The sequence below is a fragment of the Taurulus bubalis genome (assembly GCF_910589615.1).
Source record: "Taurulus bubalis genome assembly, chromosome: 1".
NCBI classification, from domain to species: Eukaryota; Metazoa; Chordata; class Actinopteri; order Perciformes; family Cottidae; genus Taurulus; species Taurulus bubalis.
The window spans coordinates 13,816,900-13,838,798 of NC_136589.1; the positions used below are offsets into that span (position 1 = coordinate 13,816,900).

Here is a 21,899-nt window from a genome sequence, read left to right on the forward strand (position 1 = left end):
AACAGCCGGTGACCCATTACCGCCTGCCATCATGATTCTAAATGTAATGTATTCAGGGTCATATTTTCTTTTTCATTTAAAAACCGACCCATTTTGTGTGGTAGAGACCAACTACACGATGACGTGTCGTGATTCACGTGGTGATATTCAAACGTAACTGGACATTGAAGTTATGCTTTGTAAGCACATTTGGACATAACAATAAATAGCATTGTAAATCGCCAAAATATAATTATTTTTTATTTAAACTAACCATTTCACAGTACGCAAATGGTAAAAAAGTGGTCGAGAGTAGCTGGTTGAGACTAACCTGAGTGGAGCTCTTTCACCAGCGATGACATGGTGTTTGTGATTGAGTCAGCAGCAACTAGTAGATCATTCCGAAGATTTCTAGGTACACCTAGAAAAAAAGAAACATTTTCAACACATGCAGTTTCTAGTCTTGCAATGTGTAAATAGGTCTGCAGATTATGTTTTTTTCTGCATATCATAATACCTATTTTATAGATTGTGCTTTTTAATAAACACTCTTTGCATTGGGTACACACTCACCGTGAGCGAAGGCCTCGAGCACGTCCCCGCCCACCCCTGCCAGGCAGTCCTGCGGCGTGTGAGTCGGGGTGGACCCAGCCGAGGTGGAGCGGATGGGCATGGGCATGGAGCAGCCCGCACCGTGACTTGGGGAGGAATGAGGGGAGCCTCCGGACTGGGACTGCAACATAAAAACATCCACGATAGTTACAGTATCAGCAGCTAAAAATAGAACTTTTAGAATTAGGTATTTGCTGTACTAGATGTGATAGTTTGACATTTTTGGGGAAATGCTTATTAAATCTCTTGTCGAACATCATATTAGAAGATTCATACGACCGTTTTTTTACAGATTTAAGAAAGAGACATGAAAACGGATAAGCTTTAGAGGGCAGATTGTGTTACCTTTACACAGAGCCAGTCTAGCTGTTTCCCCATTTCCAGTCTTTATGCTAAACTATGCTAACCGATATAACGTCATATTGAGAGTATAGTCTGGTCTCTCTCTGCAAGAAATCATATTTCCCAGAATGTCCAACTATTCCTTTAATCACAAATTTAAAATGATACATAAGGACAATATGCCTATTTTCATGACTTTTTAAAGGGTCTCACAATAATTTGGAGAACTTGGTCTTAAAAATTCTTTTGAGTCGACCACGATCAACAACTACTATATCCCCAACGAATGAGATGCACACATTATTTTTAAGTGACCACAACAGGTGCAACAAGACGAGCTAACAAATGTTACTCTGCATCTTTTTGCTAGTGCGTTGTTGGCCAATAACATGGCATTTGGTTATTTTTATGACATTCTGGATAGTCGTCCATCTACAAGCTTTTAGTGAATCTGGGCTTCTGCTCAAGAGAGAAAACAATCAGATTAATCTCTAAATCAACAAAGTCAATTCTGGAACAACTGCATTTCTAAGGAAGACGCCATATTGCCGTCACAGATTGCAGCTTTTGGGAAGAGATGACCTTTTTGCTTTTAAAGGTGACTTTAATTAAAACAGACACAGACACAGATGTGACCAAAAGAACATAATCCTTTCAGGGAGAACAAACAAAAACAACGGTTTGACAGCAAGAAACCCTTCTGAAAATCCCCTATACTGGCTGGCTATACTCTGTTTCTCTATAGTGCACCTTTACTGCATCGAGGGGGTAATGAGAACCATGTGTGGGTGAGCGACCGGGGCCGGTGCTGAGATGAGAGATATATCTTCCAGAGAAAAGGATCACTGTGTGTTTCTGGGACTGGTGCAGCCCCAGGTCGATGGCTCAGAGCCAGGCGGCAGATGGCCGGCCAGACTGCAGTCACATTAGACAGGAGGTTGTTAGTGCAGATGAAAGGAACAGGTCCCTGATATTTGGGTATAAAAAACCCACAGTTCTCTCAACTTGTTTGGACTAAGGACCTGAGGAAACAGATTTAAACCACAATGGTGCTAGTGAGAAGAGGTGGAGCAGCCTGGATAAGAGGACTAGATCATTGTAACCCAGTTAGATAGTGAAATCCTATTATCGTCCTTCTTAAAACCTATTACAAAAACTTCCTTCAATCACATCTGTGTGAAGGAGGAGTTTAGCAGCAATACACTAAGTGCTGAGACTAGAGCCAAGTGTTGTAGCCTTGCAAACTGAATTAAAGGCAACTTACAGCCTGCTTCTGCTCCTCATCCTATCAGCCAGCAAAGGTAAGCAGTGAGAGAGAGCAAGAAGAGTGAGAGCAACAGAATTAAAGCAGCGGAAGAAGAAGAAGAAGAAGAAGAAGAAGAAGAAGAAGAAGAAGAAGAAGAAGAAGAAGAAGAAGAAGAAGAAGAAGAAGAAAAAGAAGAAGAAGAAGAAGAAGAAGAAGAAGAAGAAGAAGAAGAAGAAGAAGAAGAAGAAGAAGAAGGGGATTTCGGTCTTGGTTTTAAAGAATCAAACATGTCAACATCTCATTTCATCAAACACGCCACCAAAGCTTTCAAACTGAATCATGTCAACTTGATTAGTATAGACAAAACCTTTTAAATGCCATTTTAATTAGGGACAGTGGGTCCGTTTTTATGCACCATCCTAGGATATTAATAGTGATTCAGAGGCCTTCTGGAGACAGGTGATCGTCTTACTTTTAGCAGCCTCATGAGTCCCTCCAGCTGCACCATCAGCTCCCGTCTGCTCTCCTGCAGGGCCGACATGCGCCTCTCCAGCTCGTCCTTCCTGTGTCTGCATCAGAGGGACAGAGTGTTCAGGGACATTGAAACATACTCTCTTATCTCCTCAACAAAACATTGCAGCTTAATTGTTTTGGGAAACCCCTTTCTTTTTTTGTGAACAGTGTCTTATTTCACAAATGCATGTATTTACTGCAGTATCCCTCCCAGATACCTGTACAGATGTGTGAGAGGGGATTCAGATTGACCTTAGGATTCAATAAGTTGAGGATCAGACACTGCACTATATTTCACTATTGTTTACTATGCCACAGTTACAAATACCTTATTTGTCAAATTGGCCCACATGCCCATTTTATAAAGGTCTCAATGTGTTTAATGTACTATTAAATCTGGCCCACCCAATGTTTTTCCCCACTGTGAATTCTTTCCAATGTTCACTTTTCCAGTTATTGCATACTTTCATTTTGAAAGGCTACGATATTGGAGCATAAAAAAGAGCTTTCCCCCCCCGACACACACGTTTAACTAGCAAGCTGCATCTATTGTAGCTGCACTACTGGTCAACATAAATGTTTGTGACCAACGAAAGTCTTATTTCCTGTGGTGCACCTGACCTCTCCCAGGTAACTTAAGTTTGACACCCCTGTAAATATCTGGCCATCTCTTTTCTTTGAGGATGACCTATTGTCGCTCTCTGGTGTTCACAATGAGTAACTGCATTTTTTTAATCTGTGTTTTTTCATCAAGCTCCAAAAACAAACATCTGCAGACTGTCAACACCTCTGCTCTGTTTCCTGTATGCACTGACTGAATAAAGGTGACATCACAGCCATCACAACACAGTGTGACGTCTGTGATAATAAACCTGAGTCACAAACAGGCCCAGTGAGCTGGAAAATGTTTCTAGACATGTTTGAGTTAAACTGTGAGAACTAAAAAAGTGGAATAAATGTATCCTCCAGTGATATAAACAAATAGTTGTATTGCTATGTTTTAAAACATACAATTAGATTCCTGTGCATCCAACAATCCTCTAACACACCCAAAAGTGAGAAAGTATAATTCCAATTCATCTGTATTTTTGCTAAATAAATGCAATTACGCAGCATTGAAGTATGTCATTAAACATTACATCAATGTTGCATTGAAATCGTTGCTATCTGACTGCTGATTCAGCGCAACAAGTGCTGCTAACGCGTCCTCTCAGGGTGAGTCTCTTCCAAGAACTGAACCCGAGGGTCTCAGCGTCCTGCCAGCATGACAAATGCACACGTTGCTGCTGGTCAAGCTGATTCAAAATCACCCTCCTGAATTAGCAGGACATTATTTCTTCTTGAAGAATGAGTCCAGCCTGCATTAATGCAACAGCCCTGCAGTGGTTTTACTTCCTGGTTTGGTCAGCACATGTCTATCTCTTCCTGTTGTTGCTGCTCTAGTCGGAGGGCCGGTGGTGTCAGCAGGGATAATACCTGAGGAGCCGCAGTTCAGTAAGCAGCGTGGGGTTTTGCTGAGCTTTTTCTGGGGTCGGCTGGGAGGCCTGCTCGTGCTCCAAACGCAGCCGCTGGATCTCCTGGAGGATCTCCCTGAGTGAGTTAATCAATTAGTTAAGTAAACAGCCAAAGATTCTTTACTTAGAGGACCAGTGTTTAGGCTCTATCTAGTGGTTGGGTTTCAGATTGCAACCAACAGAATATTAAGCGATCGAAAACACAAAGATTCTTAGTTTCAGGTGATTATACACTAATGAAAACATAATAATGAAGTAGTAAGTAGTAGTAGAAGAAGTAATTCCTGCATTCTAAATAAGTATTATCTGTTAAAAGTGTTCTTCCAGTAATAAAAGAAAATCACTACTCATGCAGGATTACTGCTTCCATAGTACATCTTCATTTGTTTAAGGCTTGTGAATTTACTGCCAAAAAATGATCTGGCACATGAAATCACAACTTTTTGTTTTAACACTTACAATTTTTGTTTCCAGTTAAACAATCAAGATCGAACATTTTAATGAATGGACTTCAGGGGTGCCGGTAGGCAGCTTTTGTTACCTTTGGACAGAGCCAGGCTACCCTCTTCCCCGCTTCCAGTCTTTATACTAAAAGATGCTAACCAACTTCATATTTACTGGATATGGTATCTGTCATTTCATCTAACTCTGGGCAAGAAAACAGATCCCCCAAATTGACAATCTATTCCTTTGTGCATCAGTGCATCATTATGATCATTATGCTTTGCATATCAAATCTAAATTTGCAAAGTAACTAGCAATTATAGTTGTCAGATAAATTTAGTTGAGTCAAAAAGTACAATATGTTTTTCTAAGAATATAATAGAAGAATAAAGTGGCATACTAATACTTAAGTAAAGCACAGGTACCTAGAAACTATATTTTATATATTTATTATTTATTTTATACACTAGTAGTTTATTAAACAAATAATACTTAGTTACTTTAAACCACTTCCAACCAGCTATACCAGAATACTAAATGTTACCTGTTTTTGTTCTCCAGCTCTGCAATCAGTTGTCTCTGTTGCTTATTGGCATCTAAGTTGAAACCCAGATCTGTTGGAGGACATTGTTGCTGAAAAACAAAATTAGAATGTCATTAATAACAACCAAGCGATACCTTCTGACCACGATGAGCAGTAATGCTTCTCTGGAGATGTAATATAGTTTAAACAGGGAGCTTTCCCTCTATATAAAGGGATGCAAAGTACAAATCCAAATGAACCCCAAATTACCCAACATGAACATTTACTGCCTCAGGAAACTGTTCCTTGGGAGTTGTAACTTATCTCCTGAAATGTTAACGTACACAAGCTTCTGCTTTTTTATCAAAGATTATTTGATGGTGCTTATTTAGTCATGAATATGTATTGCTTCCAAGGCTTTAAAGTTCTAATCCTTAAGATTTTTAAGAAATCAAACAAAATGTTGAGTCTTTAACGACGATCAATGTAATTGATTATCTCTTTATTTAATAATTTCTATTAGTAGTGGCGGAGTCCGCCATTCTCGCACTGGATTCAGATATATATTTACTGTCTACTCACTAGGGGGTCTATGGTTTTTAACAGGTTAACCCACATTTCCTGCTGCCGGCGTTACACAATAAAAGCCATCAACTGGCTTTTATTCACAGGGAACGCACTGCATTTGTGTTGGTTATCAATCACCATAATCATAACAAGTTAGTCTACAAAACAAGATGTTCACAGGGGATGACTCAAGTAAAACTGCAGCGACATGAGTAATGCATGGTTTAACTTGACAGCGTGAGTAGCCTTTACGCTGCAGTTTCAACATTTAAGCTCTCTTGCCTCAATGAAGCGCCTATAATAACTTGTCAAGACATGAGATGTGTGATGCGGGTTGACTGAAGCCCACCACGGGCCGCACTGCGAGACACTCACTGTGGAGTTGCCCGCCTCGGCTGCCAGGCGGGCGGCATAGCGAGCGATGAGGCGGTGCTCTTCATCTAGCCGACTGGGACTCTCCAAGACACTGCCCAAAGTCACAGACAGAGAAATACATCACACACACACACACACACACACACACACACACACACACACACACACACACACACACACACACACACACACACACACACACACACACACACACACACACTCAGCGACATTGACTCTGATATGAACATCTTATGTAAGAAGGAGGGAAAAGTTTGTAGAGTCAAAGTGATTATGTAAAACTTTATAATTGAGGTTCATTATTTGACAATGAGTGTTGATAGGCACATCATTGTTCATAACAGTGAGCTGAGATGGATAAGGGCATTTGTGACTGTGCCAATGCTCGGTCTGGCCATGTCATCGCCGACTGGAAATGTCAAATAAGGCATGAGAGTTTAAATGGGCGTGGCATATGGTGCGGACAGATGACGGGACATATGCCGGCCCTTCCCGGCTGGCGGTCTGCAATGAAGAGTGAAGGAGAGCTGATGGGCCGGGCTCCCTCTAACTCTGACTGGAGAGTGAGCGATGATTTAGACCATTAAACCCAATCTGGCTCCAAACCCGCTGCTGCATCAACAAGCACAGAGAGCCGGCAGCTCTTTGACAACCCTTAAACACACTGCAAACCAGCCTTTTGATTCACTTTTGTACTAAAATCTTATCTTTCTCAAAGCAAATTTAAAAAAAGCTGTCTGTGTGATGAGATAATTTTAGCTGCTCCAGCTCCTCACGCGCTTGCTTCAAGGTTCAGTGATGATATCTTAAAAATACTCTTTGGATCATTCCACTTATTTTGGAGATAGTGTCACCTGACTTTAAAAAAAAGAAAGAAAAACATTCAGTTGGTCTGCACTAGGCTGTCAGGAAATGTCTTGCAAAATGGGACACTATCTCAATAATTTACAAGCATCCTCAGGCCAAAGCCTAGCCTGAGTTTTTTTGTAAAATGAAAGTCATACATTAACGCATATGAGGGAGCTGCGTGGGTTGGCTCGGGAACCGCTGTGACCCAACGAGGTCTTTTGGAGCTGGGCTGCATGTCTGGATGTTTGGGCAGCATCAGTATAAAAGCTGCTCCATCGGGGGGTTCCTGGCACCACCTGTCGGTCTGTTCCGGGTTTTGGACAAAGATGCATTAACTGCCTTCGAGCCCTCCTGATCTGGCATCTTTCCTAGACACTTTTTTTTTGTCTCACAGTGGAAAATACCAGCATTTATTTTTACTCGCACACAATATCTCAGACACGCGGTCGTAAACGTGACAGATTATGCTTTTTAAACAAATTGTTCTGATTGGCCAGATGGTGGGAAAACTGAAGACTTTTAGAGGCCAGAGATCCAAATCTGTGTAACATCTGGAGGGACGATGCATCTTGTTCCTGACTTTCCGTGCAGATTTCATGATGGATGGCGTGTTGTGGCAATGTGGTTGGAATCAATATCCTGATATCAATAACAATATATTCGCTGAATTTGTAATCCAATGTAAAGACAAATTACATACTTGTATATCATCACCCTGTATTGCAAAGTCGAATGGACTGTCTGATGGACAATAAGGGATAATCATCTGGCAATATCATCAAAGCTCGACAGTTAAAGTTTCAAAACTATCTGACGTTTCTTGTCTCTTTTAAATCTTGAATCTTTCGATATTTCATTGGTTAACTGATTTGCCTTAAAAGCTGCTTTGGATATCGGCTCTGACGTGACCAATACACATCTCTTGTGTATAACTTTGTGTATTTAGTTATGTTACCTCACGTGTAAATCAGTCCAATGAGCTCCACGCATTAAGTTGATATTAGTATACTATTTTTACTAGGTATTGATGCTAAATAGGGCGACTTAAAGCAAAGTGTTACCAAATGTTAGCAAAATCACATTTGAAGCAATTAAATCAATGTTCAATGCAAGAACTTAATGCACAATAATATTGAGTAATTGCAAAGCACGGCTAGATCCATTTGAGGTATTTAGCATATTTTGTGATCAAGTTTGTTTGGATGTAGAGCCAAAGTTAGTTTACTCACCACCACTTGCTTTAATATAAGCTTTTATATTTATATATTTTATGTGTCACACAGTTAACAACGCCTCCTGATCGACAGACTGCTGCATTTCCACTCCGACTCACATTTAGCCAATTCTCAGTTAACTCTGAATTAAAACTCATCAAGCTCAAGACAGCAAATTTATTTTTCCTTTTTTTTAAATGTTATCTTCTGCCGCCGTGGTTCTGCATGACTAACAGGTAATAAATTGCGGTTCGCCCTTGGAGAACGAGCTTGTGGTGAGCGATTGTCTCTGAGAGAGAGAAAGAGAGAGAGAGAGAGAGAGAGAGAGAGAGAGAGAGAGAGAGGGGTGGGAGCGAGCAAGCAGATGCCATGTCAGCAGAGCAGACCGTATTAAATAGCGGACGATGAGGGAGGCTGGAAGCACGAAATCCACAATTTCTCCAACAGAGTGCATTCAGTTTTAACTCTGCACTGACGACACATAGTCATGAAGGTGTTCTTGTAGCCACAAGGAGCTTTGCATTATTCAGCAGCAGCAGCATCTTTGACTCGTAGGCTCCCCATGTGAGAGCAGGCAGACCGGTGCCGGGGTAATTATAATAATAGATTAATATTTACAAACCAGATACGACACAGTGAGAGGCTGGTATAGAACCGGCCTTCTGTTCTCTGCAACCAAACCGAAGGGAAGCCTTTTCCTTCCCTCCTCCTCCAGCATCCTATCTACCGGTATCCACACTCACTCTCAACACAACTTATTTTGGAAGCGTCACAGTAGCTTAATGCGCAATTTCTGCCCTAAATATGGCAGCTTTGTAGTCGTTATGCCCCCCCCCCCCCCCCCTCCTCCCGAGGCAGCAGCATCATCTGTGCATGACATCTTCCCAAAGCAGCACTGACTCACAGAGCAAAATGTCAAGACAAAGGTTATCAGGCTCCTTCATTACTGCCACAGTGAAACAAACCTCTGGAGAGCGCTGCCTCGCTCTTGTACGCGCTTGTGACACGTGACGCCTTCCACTGACCTCCACGGGTCTGGATGCAAGGCATCGTTTTCCAACACAGGTGTCCCTATCTTGTCAGCTTCCTTCAAACCCCCTCTAATCTCGATACTGTCAGCCCTCTGAGACAAGACTGCACTGCATCTCTGCAAGAAACTTAATCTGGTATCGATTGTTAGCGTCGCATTGTTCTAAACATAAATGGGGAATCTTCCAGCAAGGTCAGATAATTACACTTTTAATGTAACAGAGAGCAGTGAGGAAATGTCGGTGTGACCTCACCCGTTTACTTTCACATTTTTAAGGTTCAGTCTTGCAGTGATGGAGTTTTTTTTTTGCAGTGTGCATGCTGCCATCGTATGATATACCGGCCCAGAGGAGCACAAGTGGAGAAAAAAAACAGCCACAGACTTCATTCAAGCTCTTTCTGAATTCTCCCCCAAAGTCTTTTGTCTGGATTTCAATCAAACCAGATCTAAAACACGGTTGATGTGCCAACGTCTATTCTTTTTCTGTACACCAGACAGTGACGCCTCGTCCCTTCTAATGTGTCGTGGGAAGTCCTGAGTCCCCGAGCGGTCTCGTCTTGCAAACATAAATTGCCGGAAAGATGTGAGCGAGAGATGCTGTACACAAAGGGAACATTTTTCCCGGCGCAGACTTACAGGACAGAGTGCAGATCCATTAAAGCCGCCTCAAAGTGCTCTCCATTATCATTCATAACCACAATGGTTCATTACCAAAAGGAGCAAATAATAATAGAGGTGGCCTTTAACTGAGAGGGGCTGGAATGAGAGGACAATTAAGCTGCTTTCACGGGGCTCTCGCCTGCTATCCGTTTACATGACGAGACTCCAATTCTATCATAATCTATTAGTCAAATCAACCCTTTTAAGTAGGAGGGCTCGCGTTCCCTTCATGACAGCATAACAAATTTCAAAAAAAATATACTCACAAGGGCGTGCTGCTCGGATGCAAAAAAATGTGTGTCAAAGTGTGTGGGAACAAATAACATCTGTAGTCTGATTTTCTCATTATTTCCACTGATCTGTCACCTATTCTGAGTAAATTATGTGGGATTAAAAGAATGTATTTTTCCAGGTGTGTGTGTAACATTTTGTCATCTTTCAAGAAAATAATTATGTGGATTAATCAGAATCATATCTTTCAAAAGACATTGTGAATTATACCTGGTTCTTACCTTTTGGTAGGAGTAGGTGTCCCAGAGGACATGAGCATTGTGTCGTTCATGTTGTTGGCCGCTGGTTTCGGCTGACTAAAAGACAAGATTAGAGGTCTTTAATGCTACACTGCAGAGGCATGTGGCGCTCGTCACCAGGGAATGGGGTAGAGGGCATTTGCATTTTATTAGTACGGTAATCATGAATCAGCGATCCTGACTTCAATCTAATCCAACTGTACAAAAGAGAGTAAGAGGGGAGGCAGGGGGATCATTATAAACTACACTGAGTGTGGTGCACAAAATGTTGTTCTTTACTTTTTCTGGGAATTTAAATGTTTTTAGGGCTATTAGCTTCAACCTAATTAACATGAGGGAGAGCAACAACAAGCAGACAAGGAAACTAATTAAACTGGAAGTCTGTGGAGAAACTTGAAAAGGTGACATTGTGGGAGCTAATTTGTGAGAATAAACAAAGCGATGGGTCCATCTGGCGGCTGCATCGGTGGCCCCCTCGCAAGCTCATCGGAGCCCAAATCCCCGGACCACGGAGTCTCATTAACGGATCCAAATATCGCTCAGGTGCTCTCCGCTTCACACTTCACCCGCCACAGAACATTTCCCTCGATTTCCACTACTCTAGTAATAGCATATCCTCAATCTGCAAATAGTCTTTGTTTTATTTACTGTATCACATAAAAGGCAAAAGCACTGAACAGCATGGTGTGCACGATATGCTTATTTGTCCAATCAGCATTTTTTGGGGCCAAAATCAAACTATTTATATCCACATTGCACGGAATAACTGTTATCAGCACAAGACACAGGGTGTTTGTCTGCCAACAGCAGACAACACACGCGCTCTTCTTTTCTGTATGTTATTGCGCATCTAAGAATAAGTGCAAGAGAAGCTGCATAATTTCTGGATCATTAATTATACTCAAATCATTTGTTAGCTGTTCATAAACCAAAGTACGTATTCCCTGTATTCATCTGGAGGCTCGTGGGGGTTAAGACACGCTGTAATTATATATTGGTTCAAACATTCATATATCATAACACAGTCCTGCTAAATCTGATGTTTCAGACAATAATATAAAAACTGTCAATCCTCACACCTGCACATGCTGCCTTCTAGTCTCCTGCACAGACAGACTGTGTGCACAAATACTCCAAGTTAAATGGTTCTTTATTTTTTACAATAATCCCCCCCGAGGGTGCAGACGGAAGAGGAGACACACGGTGCATCACACTTACCTCTGTGAGGAGAGAACCACCTGACCGGCTGGCAAAATACATCCAACTGCTGCTGTTTCCAGATGCCTAATCTGCCCTCAACTGAGCAAGCGAGCATTTCAATGTACTACACTGCTGCTGTCTCCAAGGAAACTCGGCGGTCACGTGACTTCATGACGATGTGGATCTCTCTCTCTCTCTCTCTCTCTCTCTCTTTCTCTCTCTCTCTGAAGCTCACTGCCCTGACTCTGTCTTTTCGCCGCTCTCTGACACCTGAATACACACTGAAAATTAGGCAAATGCCACTTGCTCAAAATACCTCAATTGCAACTTCCAAAAAAAAAAGAAAAAGCCCTAATCTACCCTCATCCATGACAGAGAAAACAAACTGGCCACTGCAGTCCAAACTATAATTGCATTTTAAACACCTTGACTCTTCCTCTTACCTTCAGCGAGTTACATAAGTCAAAGCTTTTCACAGCAATCCTTCTAAAAATAATCAGCAGTCCTTTTCATGCACGCCAATATAACTCCTGTGGAACTGACGGGCTTCTTCTTACGTAAAAAAGTATTTCATTTTCCTCTAAGACTTGGATTCATTCTAACAGACGTCCTGAGTCATTCACATCAGTATCCACAGCCACTATGGTTCAGTTCACCGACTAAAGAAACGCTGATGAGAGACACAGCCCAGTAATTCAGCCGGTGCCTCAGAGGTCAAACTGGAGTGACTTAACACAACATTTAGGCTCTAAAAGATCAAAGTCTGCAATGCGCTAAGCCTCGTGCTGTGCAGTGCATGACAATGTGCCACCCTTTCCTTGCACCTGTCACTTGGCAGGAGCACATGGGGGAAATGAAGTCTGGTGGGGCTTCATACACTCGTATCCACCTTATTTCTGACAAACAACGAATGCATGGATGCCTTCAACTGCTCTCAGCCGTCTAAAAATAATACGCAAACATGAAGCATCCTCTCCCGTCGGCGAAGGTGCTCCTGTTTCCCCGATGCCTCGGCCATAAAAAACCCAATGGATCACGCTCACAAGAAAGTCAATTACGTGCTGGTTCTCTCCATTTATGGCACTGTTGGCATTTAACCAGGAGAATAAAGAAAGATGAAGAGGAAGGCATTTACATTTATTATTTTTGGGGATTTCTGGGGATTATATATAGAGTGGAAAATTGCAACATATTAAACATGGCACCAAGACGTTGACACTAAAGTGTGTGTTCCACATTAATGCAAAGTATGTTAAGATGCCTATTTTCGACTCTTCGACGGTCTCGGTGTTTAACGTCTCTGGCGGAAGCAGCACTAAGTCTGAAGGTAAGAAGCCGTGCGATAGATTTAAAGTTCCTGCATCCCAAACCTACAACTCCTCTCCAAAACACAAATCTACAAGAATCTCTCTGACAGTTTTGAGTGGAGTGAAAAAATCACAGCTCAGCTCACTGCCAGTCATTGCTTTCAGCTGCCAGTAAATATTTAAAAAAAAACTGTTTCAGGAGAGATTCCCTTTGTCTGTAGAGGATGCGAGCGGTTTGGACAACTAGGAGACCTGATCAAACCTGACTCTCTACCCTGATTCTGCCATTATTACTCACTCACAAGTGGTTTCGTCAGCCTCACACACACACACACACACACACACACACACACACACACACACACACACACACCTGAGAGACCACGCTCACAGATGTCTCCTTGTTCACGACAAGAAATATCACCTCTTCACAGACAACATTCATCAGGATGGGCAAGTAGCTGCACTAGTTTTAGAATACCAAGAGCACATCTCTCTCTCTCTGTTATGTATCATCAATAAAATGATGTCAATGCAGAACAGAATTGGAGGCTCTGTAGTTTTCCTGTGACTAATTATCTTTGGGATCCAGTTTTAGGGAAGATTTCTGTCGCCAGCAGGGGAATCATCACAGGAACGGTAGGCGTACAATGACTGTATTTACACATTATTTCTCTGAAATGGACCGTTAACAAGTGAGAATTATTCCATTAGTGCCAGCTCTTCCTCGCGGCTACAGAGAGAGCAGATGTGAGATTTACACTTAGTACGTTGGAGTTAAAGGAATAGTTCAACTTTTTGTTGTAAGTTATGCTCATTTCTTAGGTAAAGCCAGCAGTCAGTTAGCTTAGCTTAGCATAAAGCCTGGCGACGGGGGGGGGTAAACAACTGAGATTGTTCTGTCTAGAGTTGACAAAATCTTTGCGTAAAAACATAATTTGTGGTGCACTGACTTCCTGGAGTCTCCACATTTCTTTTTTTGTGGATTAAACCAACAAGATGTAACATGTATATTAGTGAGCTTTCGCGGTGCCGATAGGTGGATTTTGTTACTCTCCAATAGAGCCAGGCTCACTGTTTCTTTATGCTCAATCTTAAAATAATGTGCCATATTCCAAACTACTAATGACGTGGATATTTTCACCAATGTGTGCACAAAATAAGACTCTTAAAGACTCTCCAATCAAAACTGTTCTGCAGTTTGAAGACGTGCGCAGCTAAATATGGAAGCGTTAAATCTGAGCCAAAATTGGGAACGGCTGTCACCGATGAATACACTTTTTGAATGGCTGTCAGGTTTAGAAAACATCTTTTCACGGCACGGTAGATGAGAGGCGCTATACTTCATCACCACACACAAATAAAAACAGAAAATGCTTCTGGAAGCAAAAATAGACATTTGTTTTTATCAAAGACAGAGACACTGACAATACAATGGAGACAAAGAGACATTCAAACATCTCAGGGGTCAACAGGCACATCCATTACCCTAAAAGTCAGTGAACAAACACACATTCAATGCCACCTTCCTTGAAAATGCCATCTGTGAGAGCATGAGAATGCACTTTGTCCATTAAAGTCTGAAAGGAAGACACAACAACAACAAGTTCCTTGAATTTCTACCCAAGTTTGAGCCACAAATGTTATTTTAATCACGATTAATCTACTTGTGGGATGTGATTTCCTGCCACTCAGCCAATACCGTGCGGGTAAATCCAATCGAGGTCGACAGTTGATCCTCCACGTTGTGATGAATTGTAGATTTATGCAAATGTTGACTTGATCTTAAATGCATAAGTTTGGGGCACAATGCAGATAAATCCTGCCGCCAGTAGGCAGAGCCTGGATGTGACGACTGATTTAAAGATGATGGCATCTTTCACGCCGTAAAATGTGGATGTTTTTTTTACGCTGTCTATTTTTTGCGGCGTTCACTGAGCTGGTTTCTCCTCCGTGATGAAGCTCACTATCAATTACTCACTGACACTTGCCAGAAGCAAAACCATATACAGACGGCTTAGATTCGAGGTCGTGACTGGAATATGAATATGAGGATTTTGTTATGGAATGTGCCATGAGTAAGTTGAGAGATTTCCTGTGATCCTATTAACGCCACGAACAAGCAAAATCACAAATCACTGTTTAAACCTGAAACATTATTTGATTTGATTTTTGACGGCGGACAAAAGCTTCAAGAGTTTTGGCAAAAAAAGGATGATGAGAAAAATATGAAGTGACCTCAGCGATGGGGACTTCTGCAGATGTATGTATCTCAATGGTGGAATTGATTATGGAAATCGTTCCAATTTTTTCAACTGAAATGTAAATGAGTGTGCAGGGTTTAAGACAGCAGCAGAATATAATGCATTTCCTATAATGACTTCCAGGAGCCTCAAAGCCTGGAGTGTGAGATTTATACCATCGTCCCCGTTTCATTGCCAACAGACTGATGAGGACGCCGGCGCTGCTCATGGCAGCAGTGGCTGAACCTGCGTAGTATATCACCATTTCCACGTTAGCAAATAATCACGGCCTCGACATCTTAGCAAGATGGCGCTGTCATCACTCATGCAGTGACAGGAAATGGAAAGATGCAGGCAGTTACTGTACTTGAGGAGAGCTGACTATAGATCGCTTGCTATGCGGTTTAATCAACAAATCAGTTGGGTTTCCCTCATTAATGACACAACCAGTGGTAACGGATGCTTTGACGACGGCACTTACACAGTGTGGGCGAGCTCCTGCGGTCTCTCGGCCTGCTCGGGGAACACGGGATGTGGCGGCTCTCCAATGGGGACGCAGCCCAGAGATTTGCTGATTGCGTGGCTCAGCTTTTTGGCCGGAGACTTCTGTGAGGAGGGCGGGACAAACACAGTGTCAGTCAGATATCTGCAGTCTCTGCAGGGCCCCAGTGTAACAGTTGCCAGGTTAGTCATTGGGAACCAATTTTGAGAAATTGGCAAACAATTTTAACAGAATGCAAACAAAGGAACAAGCAACCAGTGTCATCCTGGATTCATATTTGAGGGATGTGTGAAGAACAGCAGGTATTTTGTATATCAGGAATAAAGTTTGGACACGTTAATACTGAAGATAAAAATCAACTAAAACATAGAGTACAATTTAATTCAGTCACTGGATTAAAGTTTTTATTCTCTCATGTCCTATTTTCAGTACTAAACTGACTTCTAACTGCATCGTTTTTTTGTTTAACTCAAAGTACCACCTCTCAAAGTGAGTGCCGTGTGTGTTGTGCCTTGTGTGTTGTATTATTGTGTTGAATAATGGCATAACCATTATTGATAAAAGATTTTGCGATGATGCTGTGACTTTACTTCTAGTAATTCACTGATAATCAAAAAAGGACCAAAACTCTACAGAATGTCATTCTTGGCCGGGTAGTAAAGTCTCATTTCACACTTCAATTAAAAACTTACTAAAACACAAACTGATTACCGTAATACGTTTTAGGGAAGATGGGATACCAGTTCCTTGTGCCATCATATAGTAAAAAAACAGCAACTGTTTAATATAAATCACAACGTTGTCAAAGGAATACAATTGCTTGCCTTTTATATCGTGCAATTTACCATTACAACCATTATAACAGGTACACACACAGGTGGTCAGAAAATAAAGTGTACTTGCAGACACAACAATGGTCTTGCCCCTGTATCACAGTCACAACAAAGTTCATTCAATGCAACTTAATTTGCCAAAATAAAATCCCATAAAATCCCTCTTTGATTAATCTGACAGGACAGTCTGCCGTGTTGTGAAATCATCGCAGACTCTCACAGAGATATTGACTCTGGGATTGATTCGTGAAGCTGAGAGCAATCTTACCCAAGAAGAGTGCTCCTTCATCTGGTGCTGGTTGCTGTGGGGCCCGTTGGCATGGCCACGCCAAAAGCAGCTCTGGCAGAGCTGGTACCCGTGGCACTGCTGGCACCGGTACCGGAAACCCATCATGCTCTCGCTCCGGCAATATGAACATTCCACCGGATGGAAGACTGGGCGGCAAAAACAACAACAGAGACCAGACAGAGACGTCTTAGCTCACAAAGAGTTGCTCTTTTATTGCTTCTATTTATATTTTACATACCTCTAATTATTTATTTTATTTTTGACCTTGCTTTACATATCTGTGCTTATTTCTTATTTTACAAACAAAAACCTCTGCATACAGTCACTGTTAAGACTGACATAAAGTTACATAAAACAATGTATTTAAGCTTAAACCATAGTTCCATAGCTATCAGGCGTGTGAACTCTTGTAAAACAGCAGTGGTGGAAGAAATACATATGTATTTTAATGAAGTAACTAACTGAGCAATATCACTCTGTAAATATACTTATATTTTTTTTACTGTTTTCTACCGTTTATTATTTATATTAATTGTTTGATTTTTTACTATAATACAATATGGAGGTTGAGTGTGAATATAAATAGAGTCCAGATCTCACCATTTTCAACATTGGCAAGTCGGTGCATGAGCGGCAGCCACACGAGGCATTGAGGGGGAGGATCTGCCATCAACACATCCAAAAACGTGTTCAGCATAATCTTCTTCTGGATGCAAACACACACAAGCATGTAGTAAACGAGACGTGTAAGCGATTAGAGTGTTAAAAGGAGACGGAGGAGGAGGACGGGGTCGAGAGGTCAGATATCCTCCTCATACCTGCTGAGGGAAGCACGTCCGCACTGAATGCTCCGTGTAGCCGAAGGAAGGGCCCTCGAACACGGCGGTGGGGAGTTTCAGCACCTCCCGGAGAAACTGATCGAACTTTGCAAACATCATGACTCCACTTGAGTCAGAGATCTGTGAGAAAATATCTGAGAGACAGTACATGTCAGATGTACTATTCTGAGCAAAAATAAAAGTGCAAAATAGGCTGCAGACATATCTGTGAATGTGTTGATACACAGTCAGCAATATGCACAGTTAAAGCCAATTCATTCTGCATACGTGTTCCAACAGCGCCCCCATGTGCTTGATGTGAGCAACTACATGAAGCTCAAGCTAATTTTTAAAAAGCAGCTCATTCACGTGTATATCTTTTGACGTGGTGCATGTAGGAGACTCACAGCGTAGTTTGTCCACAATTTTCCCTCCACACATTGTTGACAGCATGGCTTTCATTGAGAAGACTGTCAGCTTCCCATGGCTTTCACTGCAAGGGAGAAAGAAAAGGTGGAGAAGTTGAATTCATAATATTATCCCACAACTGTCACCTAATAAAGTCACATGCGGTAGAGTCGCTTTAATAAAAGATAATGTAGTGTTTGCACAGAAATATTACACGTTGCGATGATCATTTGACCCGAGAATTCTGCTGAGATTTTGATGATGAAAAGATTAACATATTATACAACAGTGGGCATGCCAGAATACATTTGACTGCACATGTCTTGATTGCATTTTTGGATGTTGCATCCAGTAGTGTGTAAAATGTCAAAAAGTCATGAACTAAGCCTTAAATCACAGATTAACACGGTATATTCAGGTCAGGCCGCCTCAAGACTCAAATCTCTCCAACTTGCAAAGAGACCAGCTCTTTAATTTCAAATTCATTTAGCTCTGGTTTCCGAGCAGAGGTAACGGAGGACACGAAAGCCCTTCTGCCTAATTCAGTTTGGACCTCGAGGGACAGATAGCGAAATAACTGCTTCCTGTGATCGCAGACGGTCACTTCCATCAAGTTTCCCAGAGATACGGCAGCATGAATAATAACGGAGCGGGATCAGAGTGGCCTTCCAGATAAAAGTGAAACCAGCTGCACGGGGTCGATGAATGTACGAGACGGGCAGCCGATCAATTTGAGCATGCAGAGTACAATAATGAGAGAGAGCTTCACAGTCAATAGTAAAGCCTCTGAGCTCCAGGACGCATTGAGCACAGAGCAGATGGAGGGAAACACAGTAAAACATCAGCAGGAAGACTTCGACTGAATGAGACTTTTCTTTTGACACAGCACAAGTCTCTGTCTACTGTGTGGTAGAGAAAGCAGGCAGATGTGTGTTTGTTCCAACATTTGTCTGCTTTCATGACATGATTTCTGAGGCCTGAAACCTGGCTGGTTGGATAGTTTGTACAATGAAGTGCTAGAGCCACCATTGAGAACTCCGAAGGCATGTGCTGTGTATTCTTTCTGGGAATTTGGAAATATTACCGCTATACGCCTACACATGCATTCAACCTTTTCTCACCAGAATTGTAGTTCTTATCAGTGTTGAGAGGGCTTTAAATCAGCATTTTGACATTTGTATAGGGAAATAAAACATTCATGCTAAATCCAAAAATGTCTAATTTCCAAAGATTCTTGTCAAAAGAAAAGGAACTATGTAGTAATTATAAGGAAAACTGAGAATGTGTGACAGTTCAGAGTAGCACTGCTGATTAATCGTTTAGAAAAATGCCCATCACAACTGAGTCTAAGCTGACGTCTTAAGAGCTCTTGTTTTGTCTGACCAACAGTCCAAAACCCAAATATATTTAATGTCCTAAACCTTAAATAGTTTTACAGACTAATTCACGTAAATTGTCTGTAAATTGATTGACAAGCACATGGGATCAAATTGCATAAGTGTGTTCGCAGATTTTTGAGTTTTTCATGTAAAAATGAAGGTGAGACGTAACTTTTCTGAACAGCAGCCCTGTGGTCAGAAGTAGAGATTAGTGCACATTACTGGTCATACCACACTAGGGCCCTATTCCTTGTACCTGGCTTACTGAGTTAGCTGGACAATTGTCAGGATAAGAAGACGTAGGTCAGGCTTTTCGGTTCCACGAAGCATGTTTGGATAAATCACCATAGCAACACATCGAAATCCCTTAACCTGCTCCAGGGCAGGTTTACTTCAATTCATTGAATAAGGTGGCCACTCCCACCGGACTAAAAAGCCAGCTCCCTTCCTCATTGATGAAGCAGCAGTATTAGTTATATTAATTTTATAGGGAGAGAGTTCTTCCAGATCGTCAAGATCCGTTCCCACGTCATCATGACTTCCTGTACGAGTGCTATCGATTCTGCTGACAAGGAATCATTTATTTACGGTTCGTATTGAACACCACAGGCGCACATACTGTAAGCAGACTGTATGCATAGACTATCACCCGCTGCATGGCGTGCTGTTCGTAACGTTTATTTAGCGCTTAAGAAACTTATGGATGTGTTGAAAGCACTCATAATTACAGTGTTAAAATGCGTTCACACCAAAAGCGGTGCGAATATTCGCTACGTTTTTGCAACGCTTTTGGTGTGAACGCAGCATTAGACTTTGCCATGATTAAGGTTGACTTCCTCATATGTGTTCATGATCATCTCCTGCTTGTCAGCAGAGAAAAAAAGTGGCTCGTCCTTTGAGTTTATTTGCCATTGTACTTTTAGAAGATCATGGAATCTGTGTTCGAATTTTCCCCCTCTTTTGAAGCAGACGGGCACATGCAATTATCCAGATGACTGAATTAACGATACCGCTTGAGCACGGATCAGCCGTAGAGGAACCGAGTTAGCCTGATGTTAATCATCGCGGTAATTTAAGATGGATAATAGGACATTTGATCGACTTTGTTGAACCACGTACGAGAAATGGGGCCCAGGTGAGGCTTTAGAGGCAAAACAACTACGTGTAAAAAGGTGAGCAAAGATGTGTTTTACCTGCAAGGGTCAAGACACCCACAAGGGGTCGCAATACTTGTAATTTAGCTTCTGAGGCCGTTAACGACCAACCCCAGGTTTGATGTGGCTTCTCCATCAATGATATCCACAAAAAAAAAAAAACAGACAGAGTGCACTGACCACCTGGCCCCTCCTTACCTGTCGTAGGTGGCCACCATGAAGTTGAGCAGCAGCCCGATGGACTGCTCCACATTGATCTGGTGGGTGGTGGGCAGCCGCTTGTTGAGCTGATAGTAGATGGAAGACAGGATGGTCTCCAGCCGGGACACGTTGATCTCGGCGTTGTGGTCTAACGTGTTGAGCCCGTTGTCACGAAAGGCTTCGATCATGTTCCAGACATCCACCAGGTGAACTGCGAGGAGGGCGACAAAAAAGACGGAGATCATGACTGTGACTGCAACTGTTTCCATGTTGGAAACCAATGTTTCTCTTTGCGTCACAGGGAAATGAGAGAGAAATCTGTATCCTCTTACGGTTGCATCTCTTCTGCACAAACCGGAGTTTGCAGGCGGTCCTGTAAGTCGACAGCCTGATAACGTCGAAGTTTTGAGCTCCTGCAAAACAAAAAGCGTAATGAGAAGAAGAAGAAATAAAAAGATCTCAAATCAATGCTACGTGTGTCCGGTTTGATCAAATCAAATGAAAGTTGTTCCAAACACAATCAGGCTGACAGGAAGTACATTTACAACACCATCGACGTCTTTGTGTGGGAGGAATGATGCTGTACGTGTGAGGGACCATGAGCCGCGGCGAACCATGAATAGTGAAAAGAGATTTCTCTCAGTCGACTCCACTCACTCATTTCCATGAAGAGCTGTCTCTTCTCCACCATGGCCTTGCCCCGTTTACTGCCTTCCTCGATCATTCTGTGGCACATCAAACAGCAGAGCATGCAACGCTTACAGGTCAGACAGTAGCTTGTTAATAACACAGCTTAGGAACCTTGCAAGTGAAGATGATTAATATATGAGTATATATATATATACATATATAACATTTAAAAAAAAAATTCAGCCTATGACTTACTTTCTGAGGTACGACTATACATAAATGATTACCTAAAGCTCATAAATTATCATCTTTTAAAAATTGTTATTACATCTGTTTTGTTTTCTGCTAAAATGCACACATGTGCTCCTGAACCAGAAGGAAACAGTTTGTCCTTTCATCTTTATTCTTTACCCTGTATGTCAAGGACTGTGTTGTCATCACTCCAGCTGTTCACTCTCCTGTTCGAAAAATATATTATATGGCTTTGGTTGACTCAGATGATGGGACAAATTATAGGGA

General features: G+C 41.9%; 1 protein-coding gene across 2 annotated transcripts; it reads right to left on the bottom strand.

The window, feature by feature from the left end:
• Positions 1-305: 305 nt before the first annotated feature.
• Positions 306-21,474, bottom strand: dtnbb (dystrobrevin, beta b; the record flags this gene model as incomplete). Of its 2 annotated transcripts, XM_079216211.1 has the most annotated exons (16): positions 306-400; positions 553-712; positions 2,198-2,218; positions 2,652-2,748; positions 4,169-4,282; positions 5,195-5,283; positions 6,116-6,206; positions 10,399-10,473; positions 15,648-15,772; positions 16,770-16,936; positions 17,391-17,496; positions 17,609-17,763; positions 18,016-18,101; positions 20,748-20,961; positions 21,083-21,163; positions 21,408-21,474. In XM_079216211.1, the coding sequence occupies 16 exons, from the start codon at positions 21,472-21,474 to the stop codon at positions 306-308; spliced, it is 1,743 nt and encodes a 580-aa protein (XP_079072337.1). The 2 variants fall into 2 exon arrangements, with proteins under 2 accessions (XP_079072337.1, XP_079072338.1); XM_079216212.1 differs by lacking the exon at positions 2,198-2,218.
• Positions 21,475-21,899: the final 425 nt, after the last annotated feature.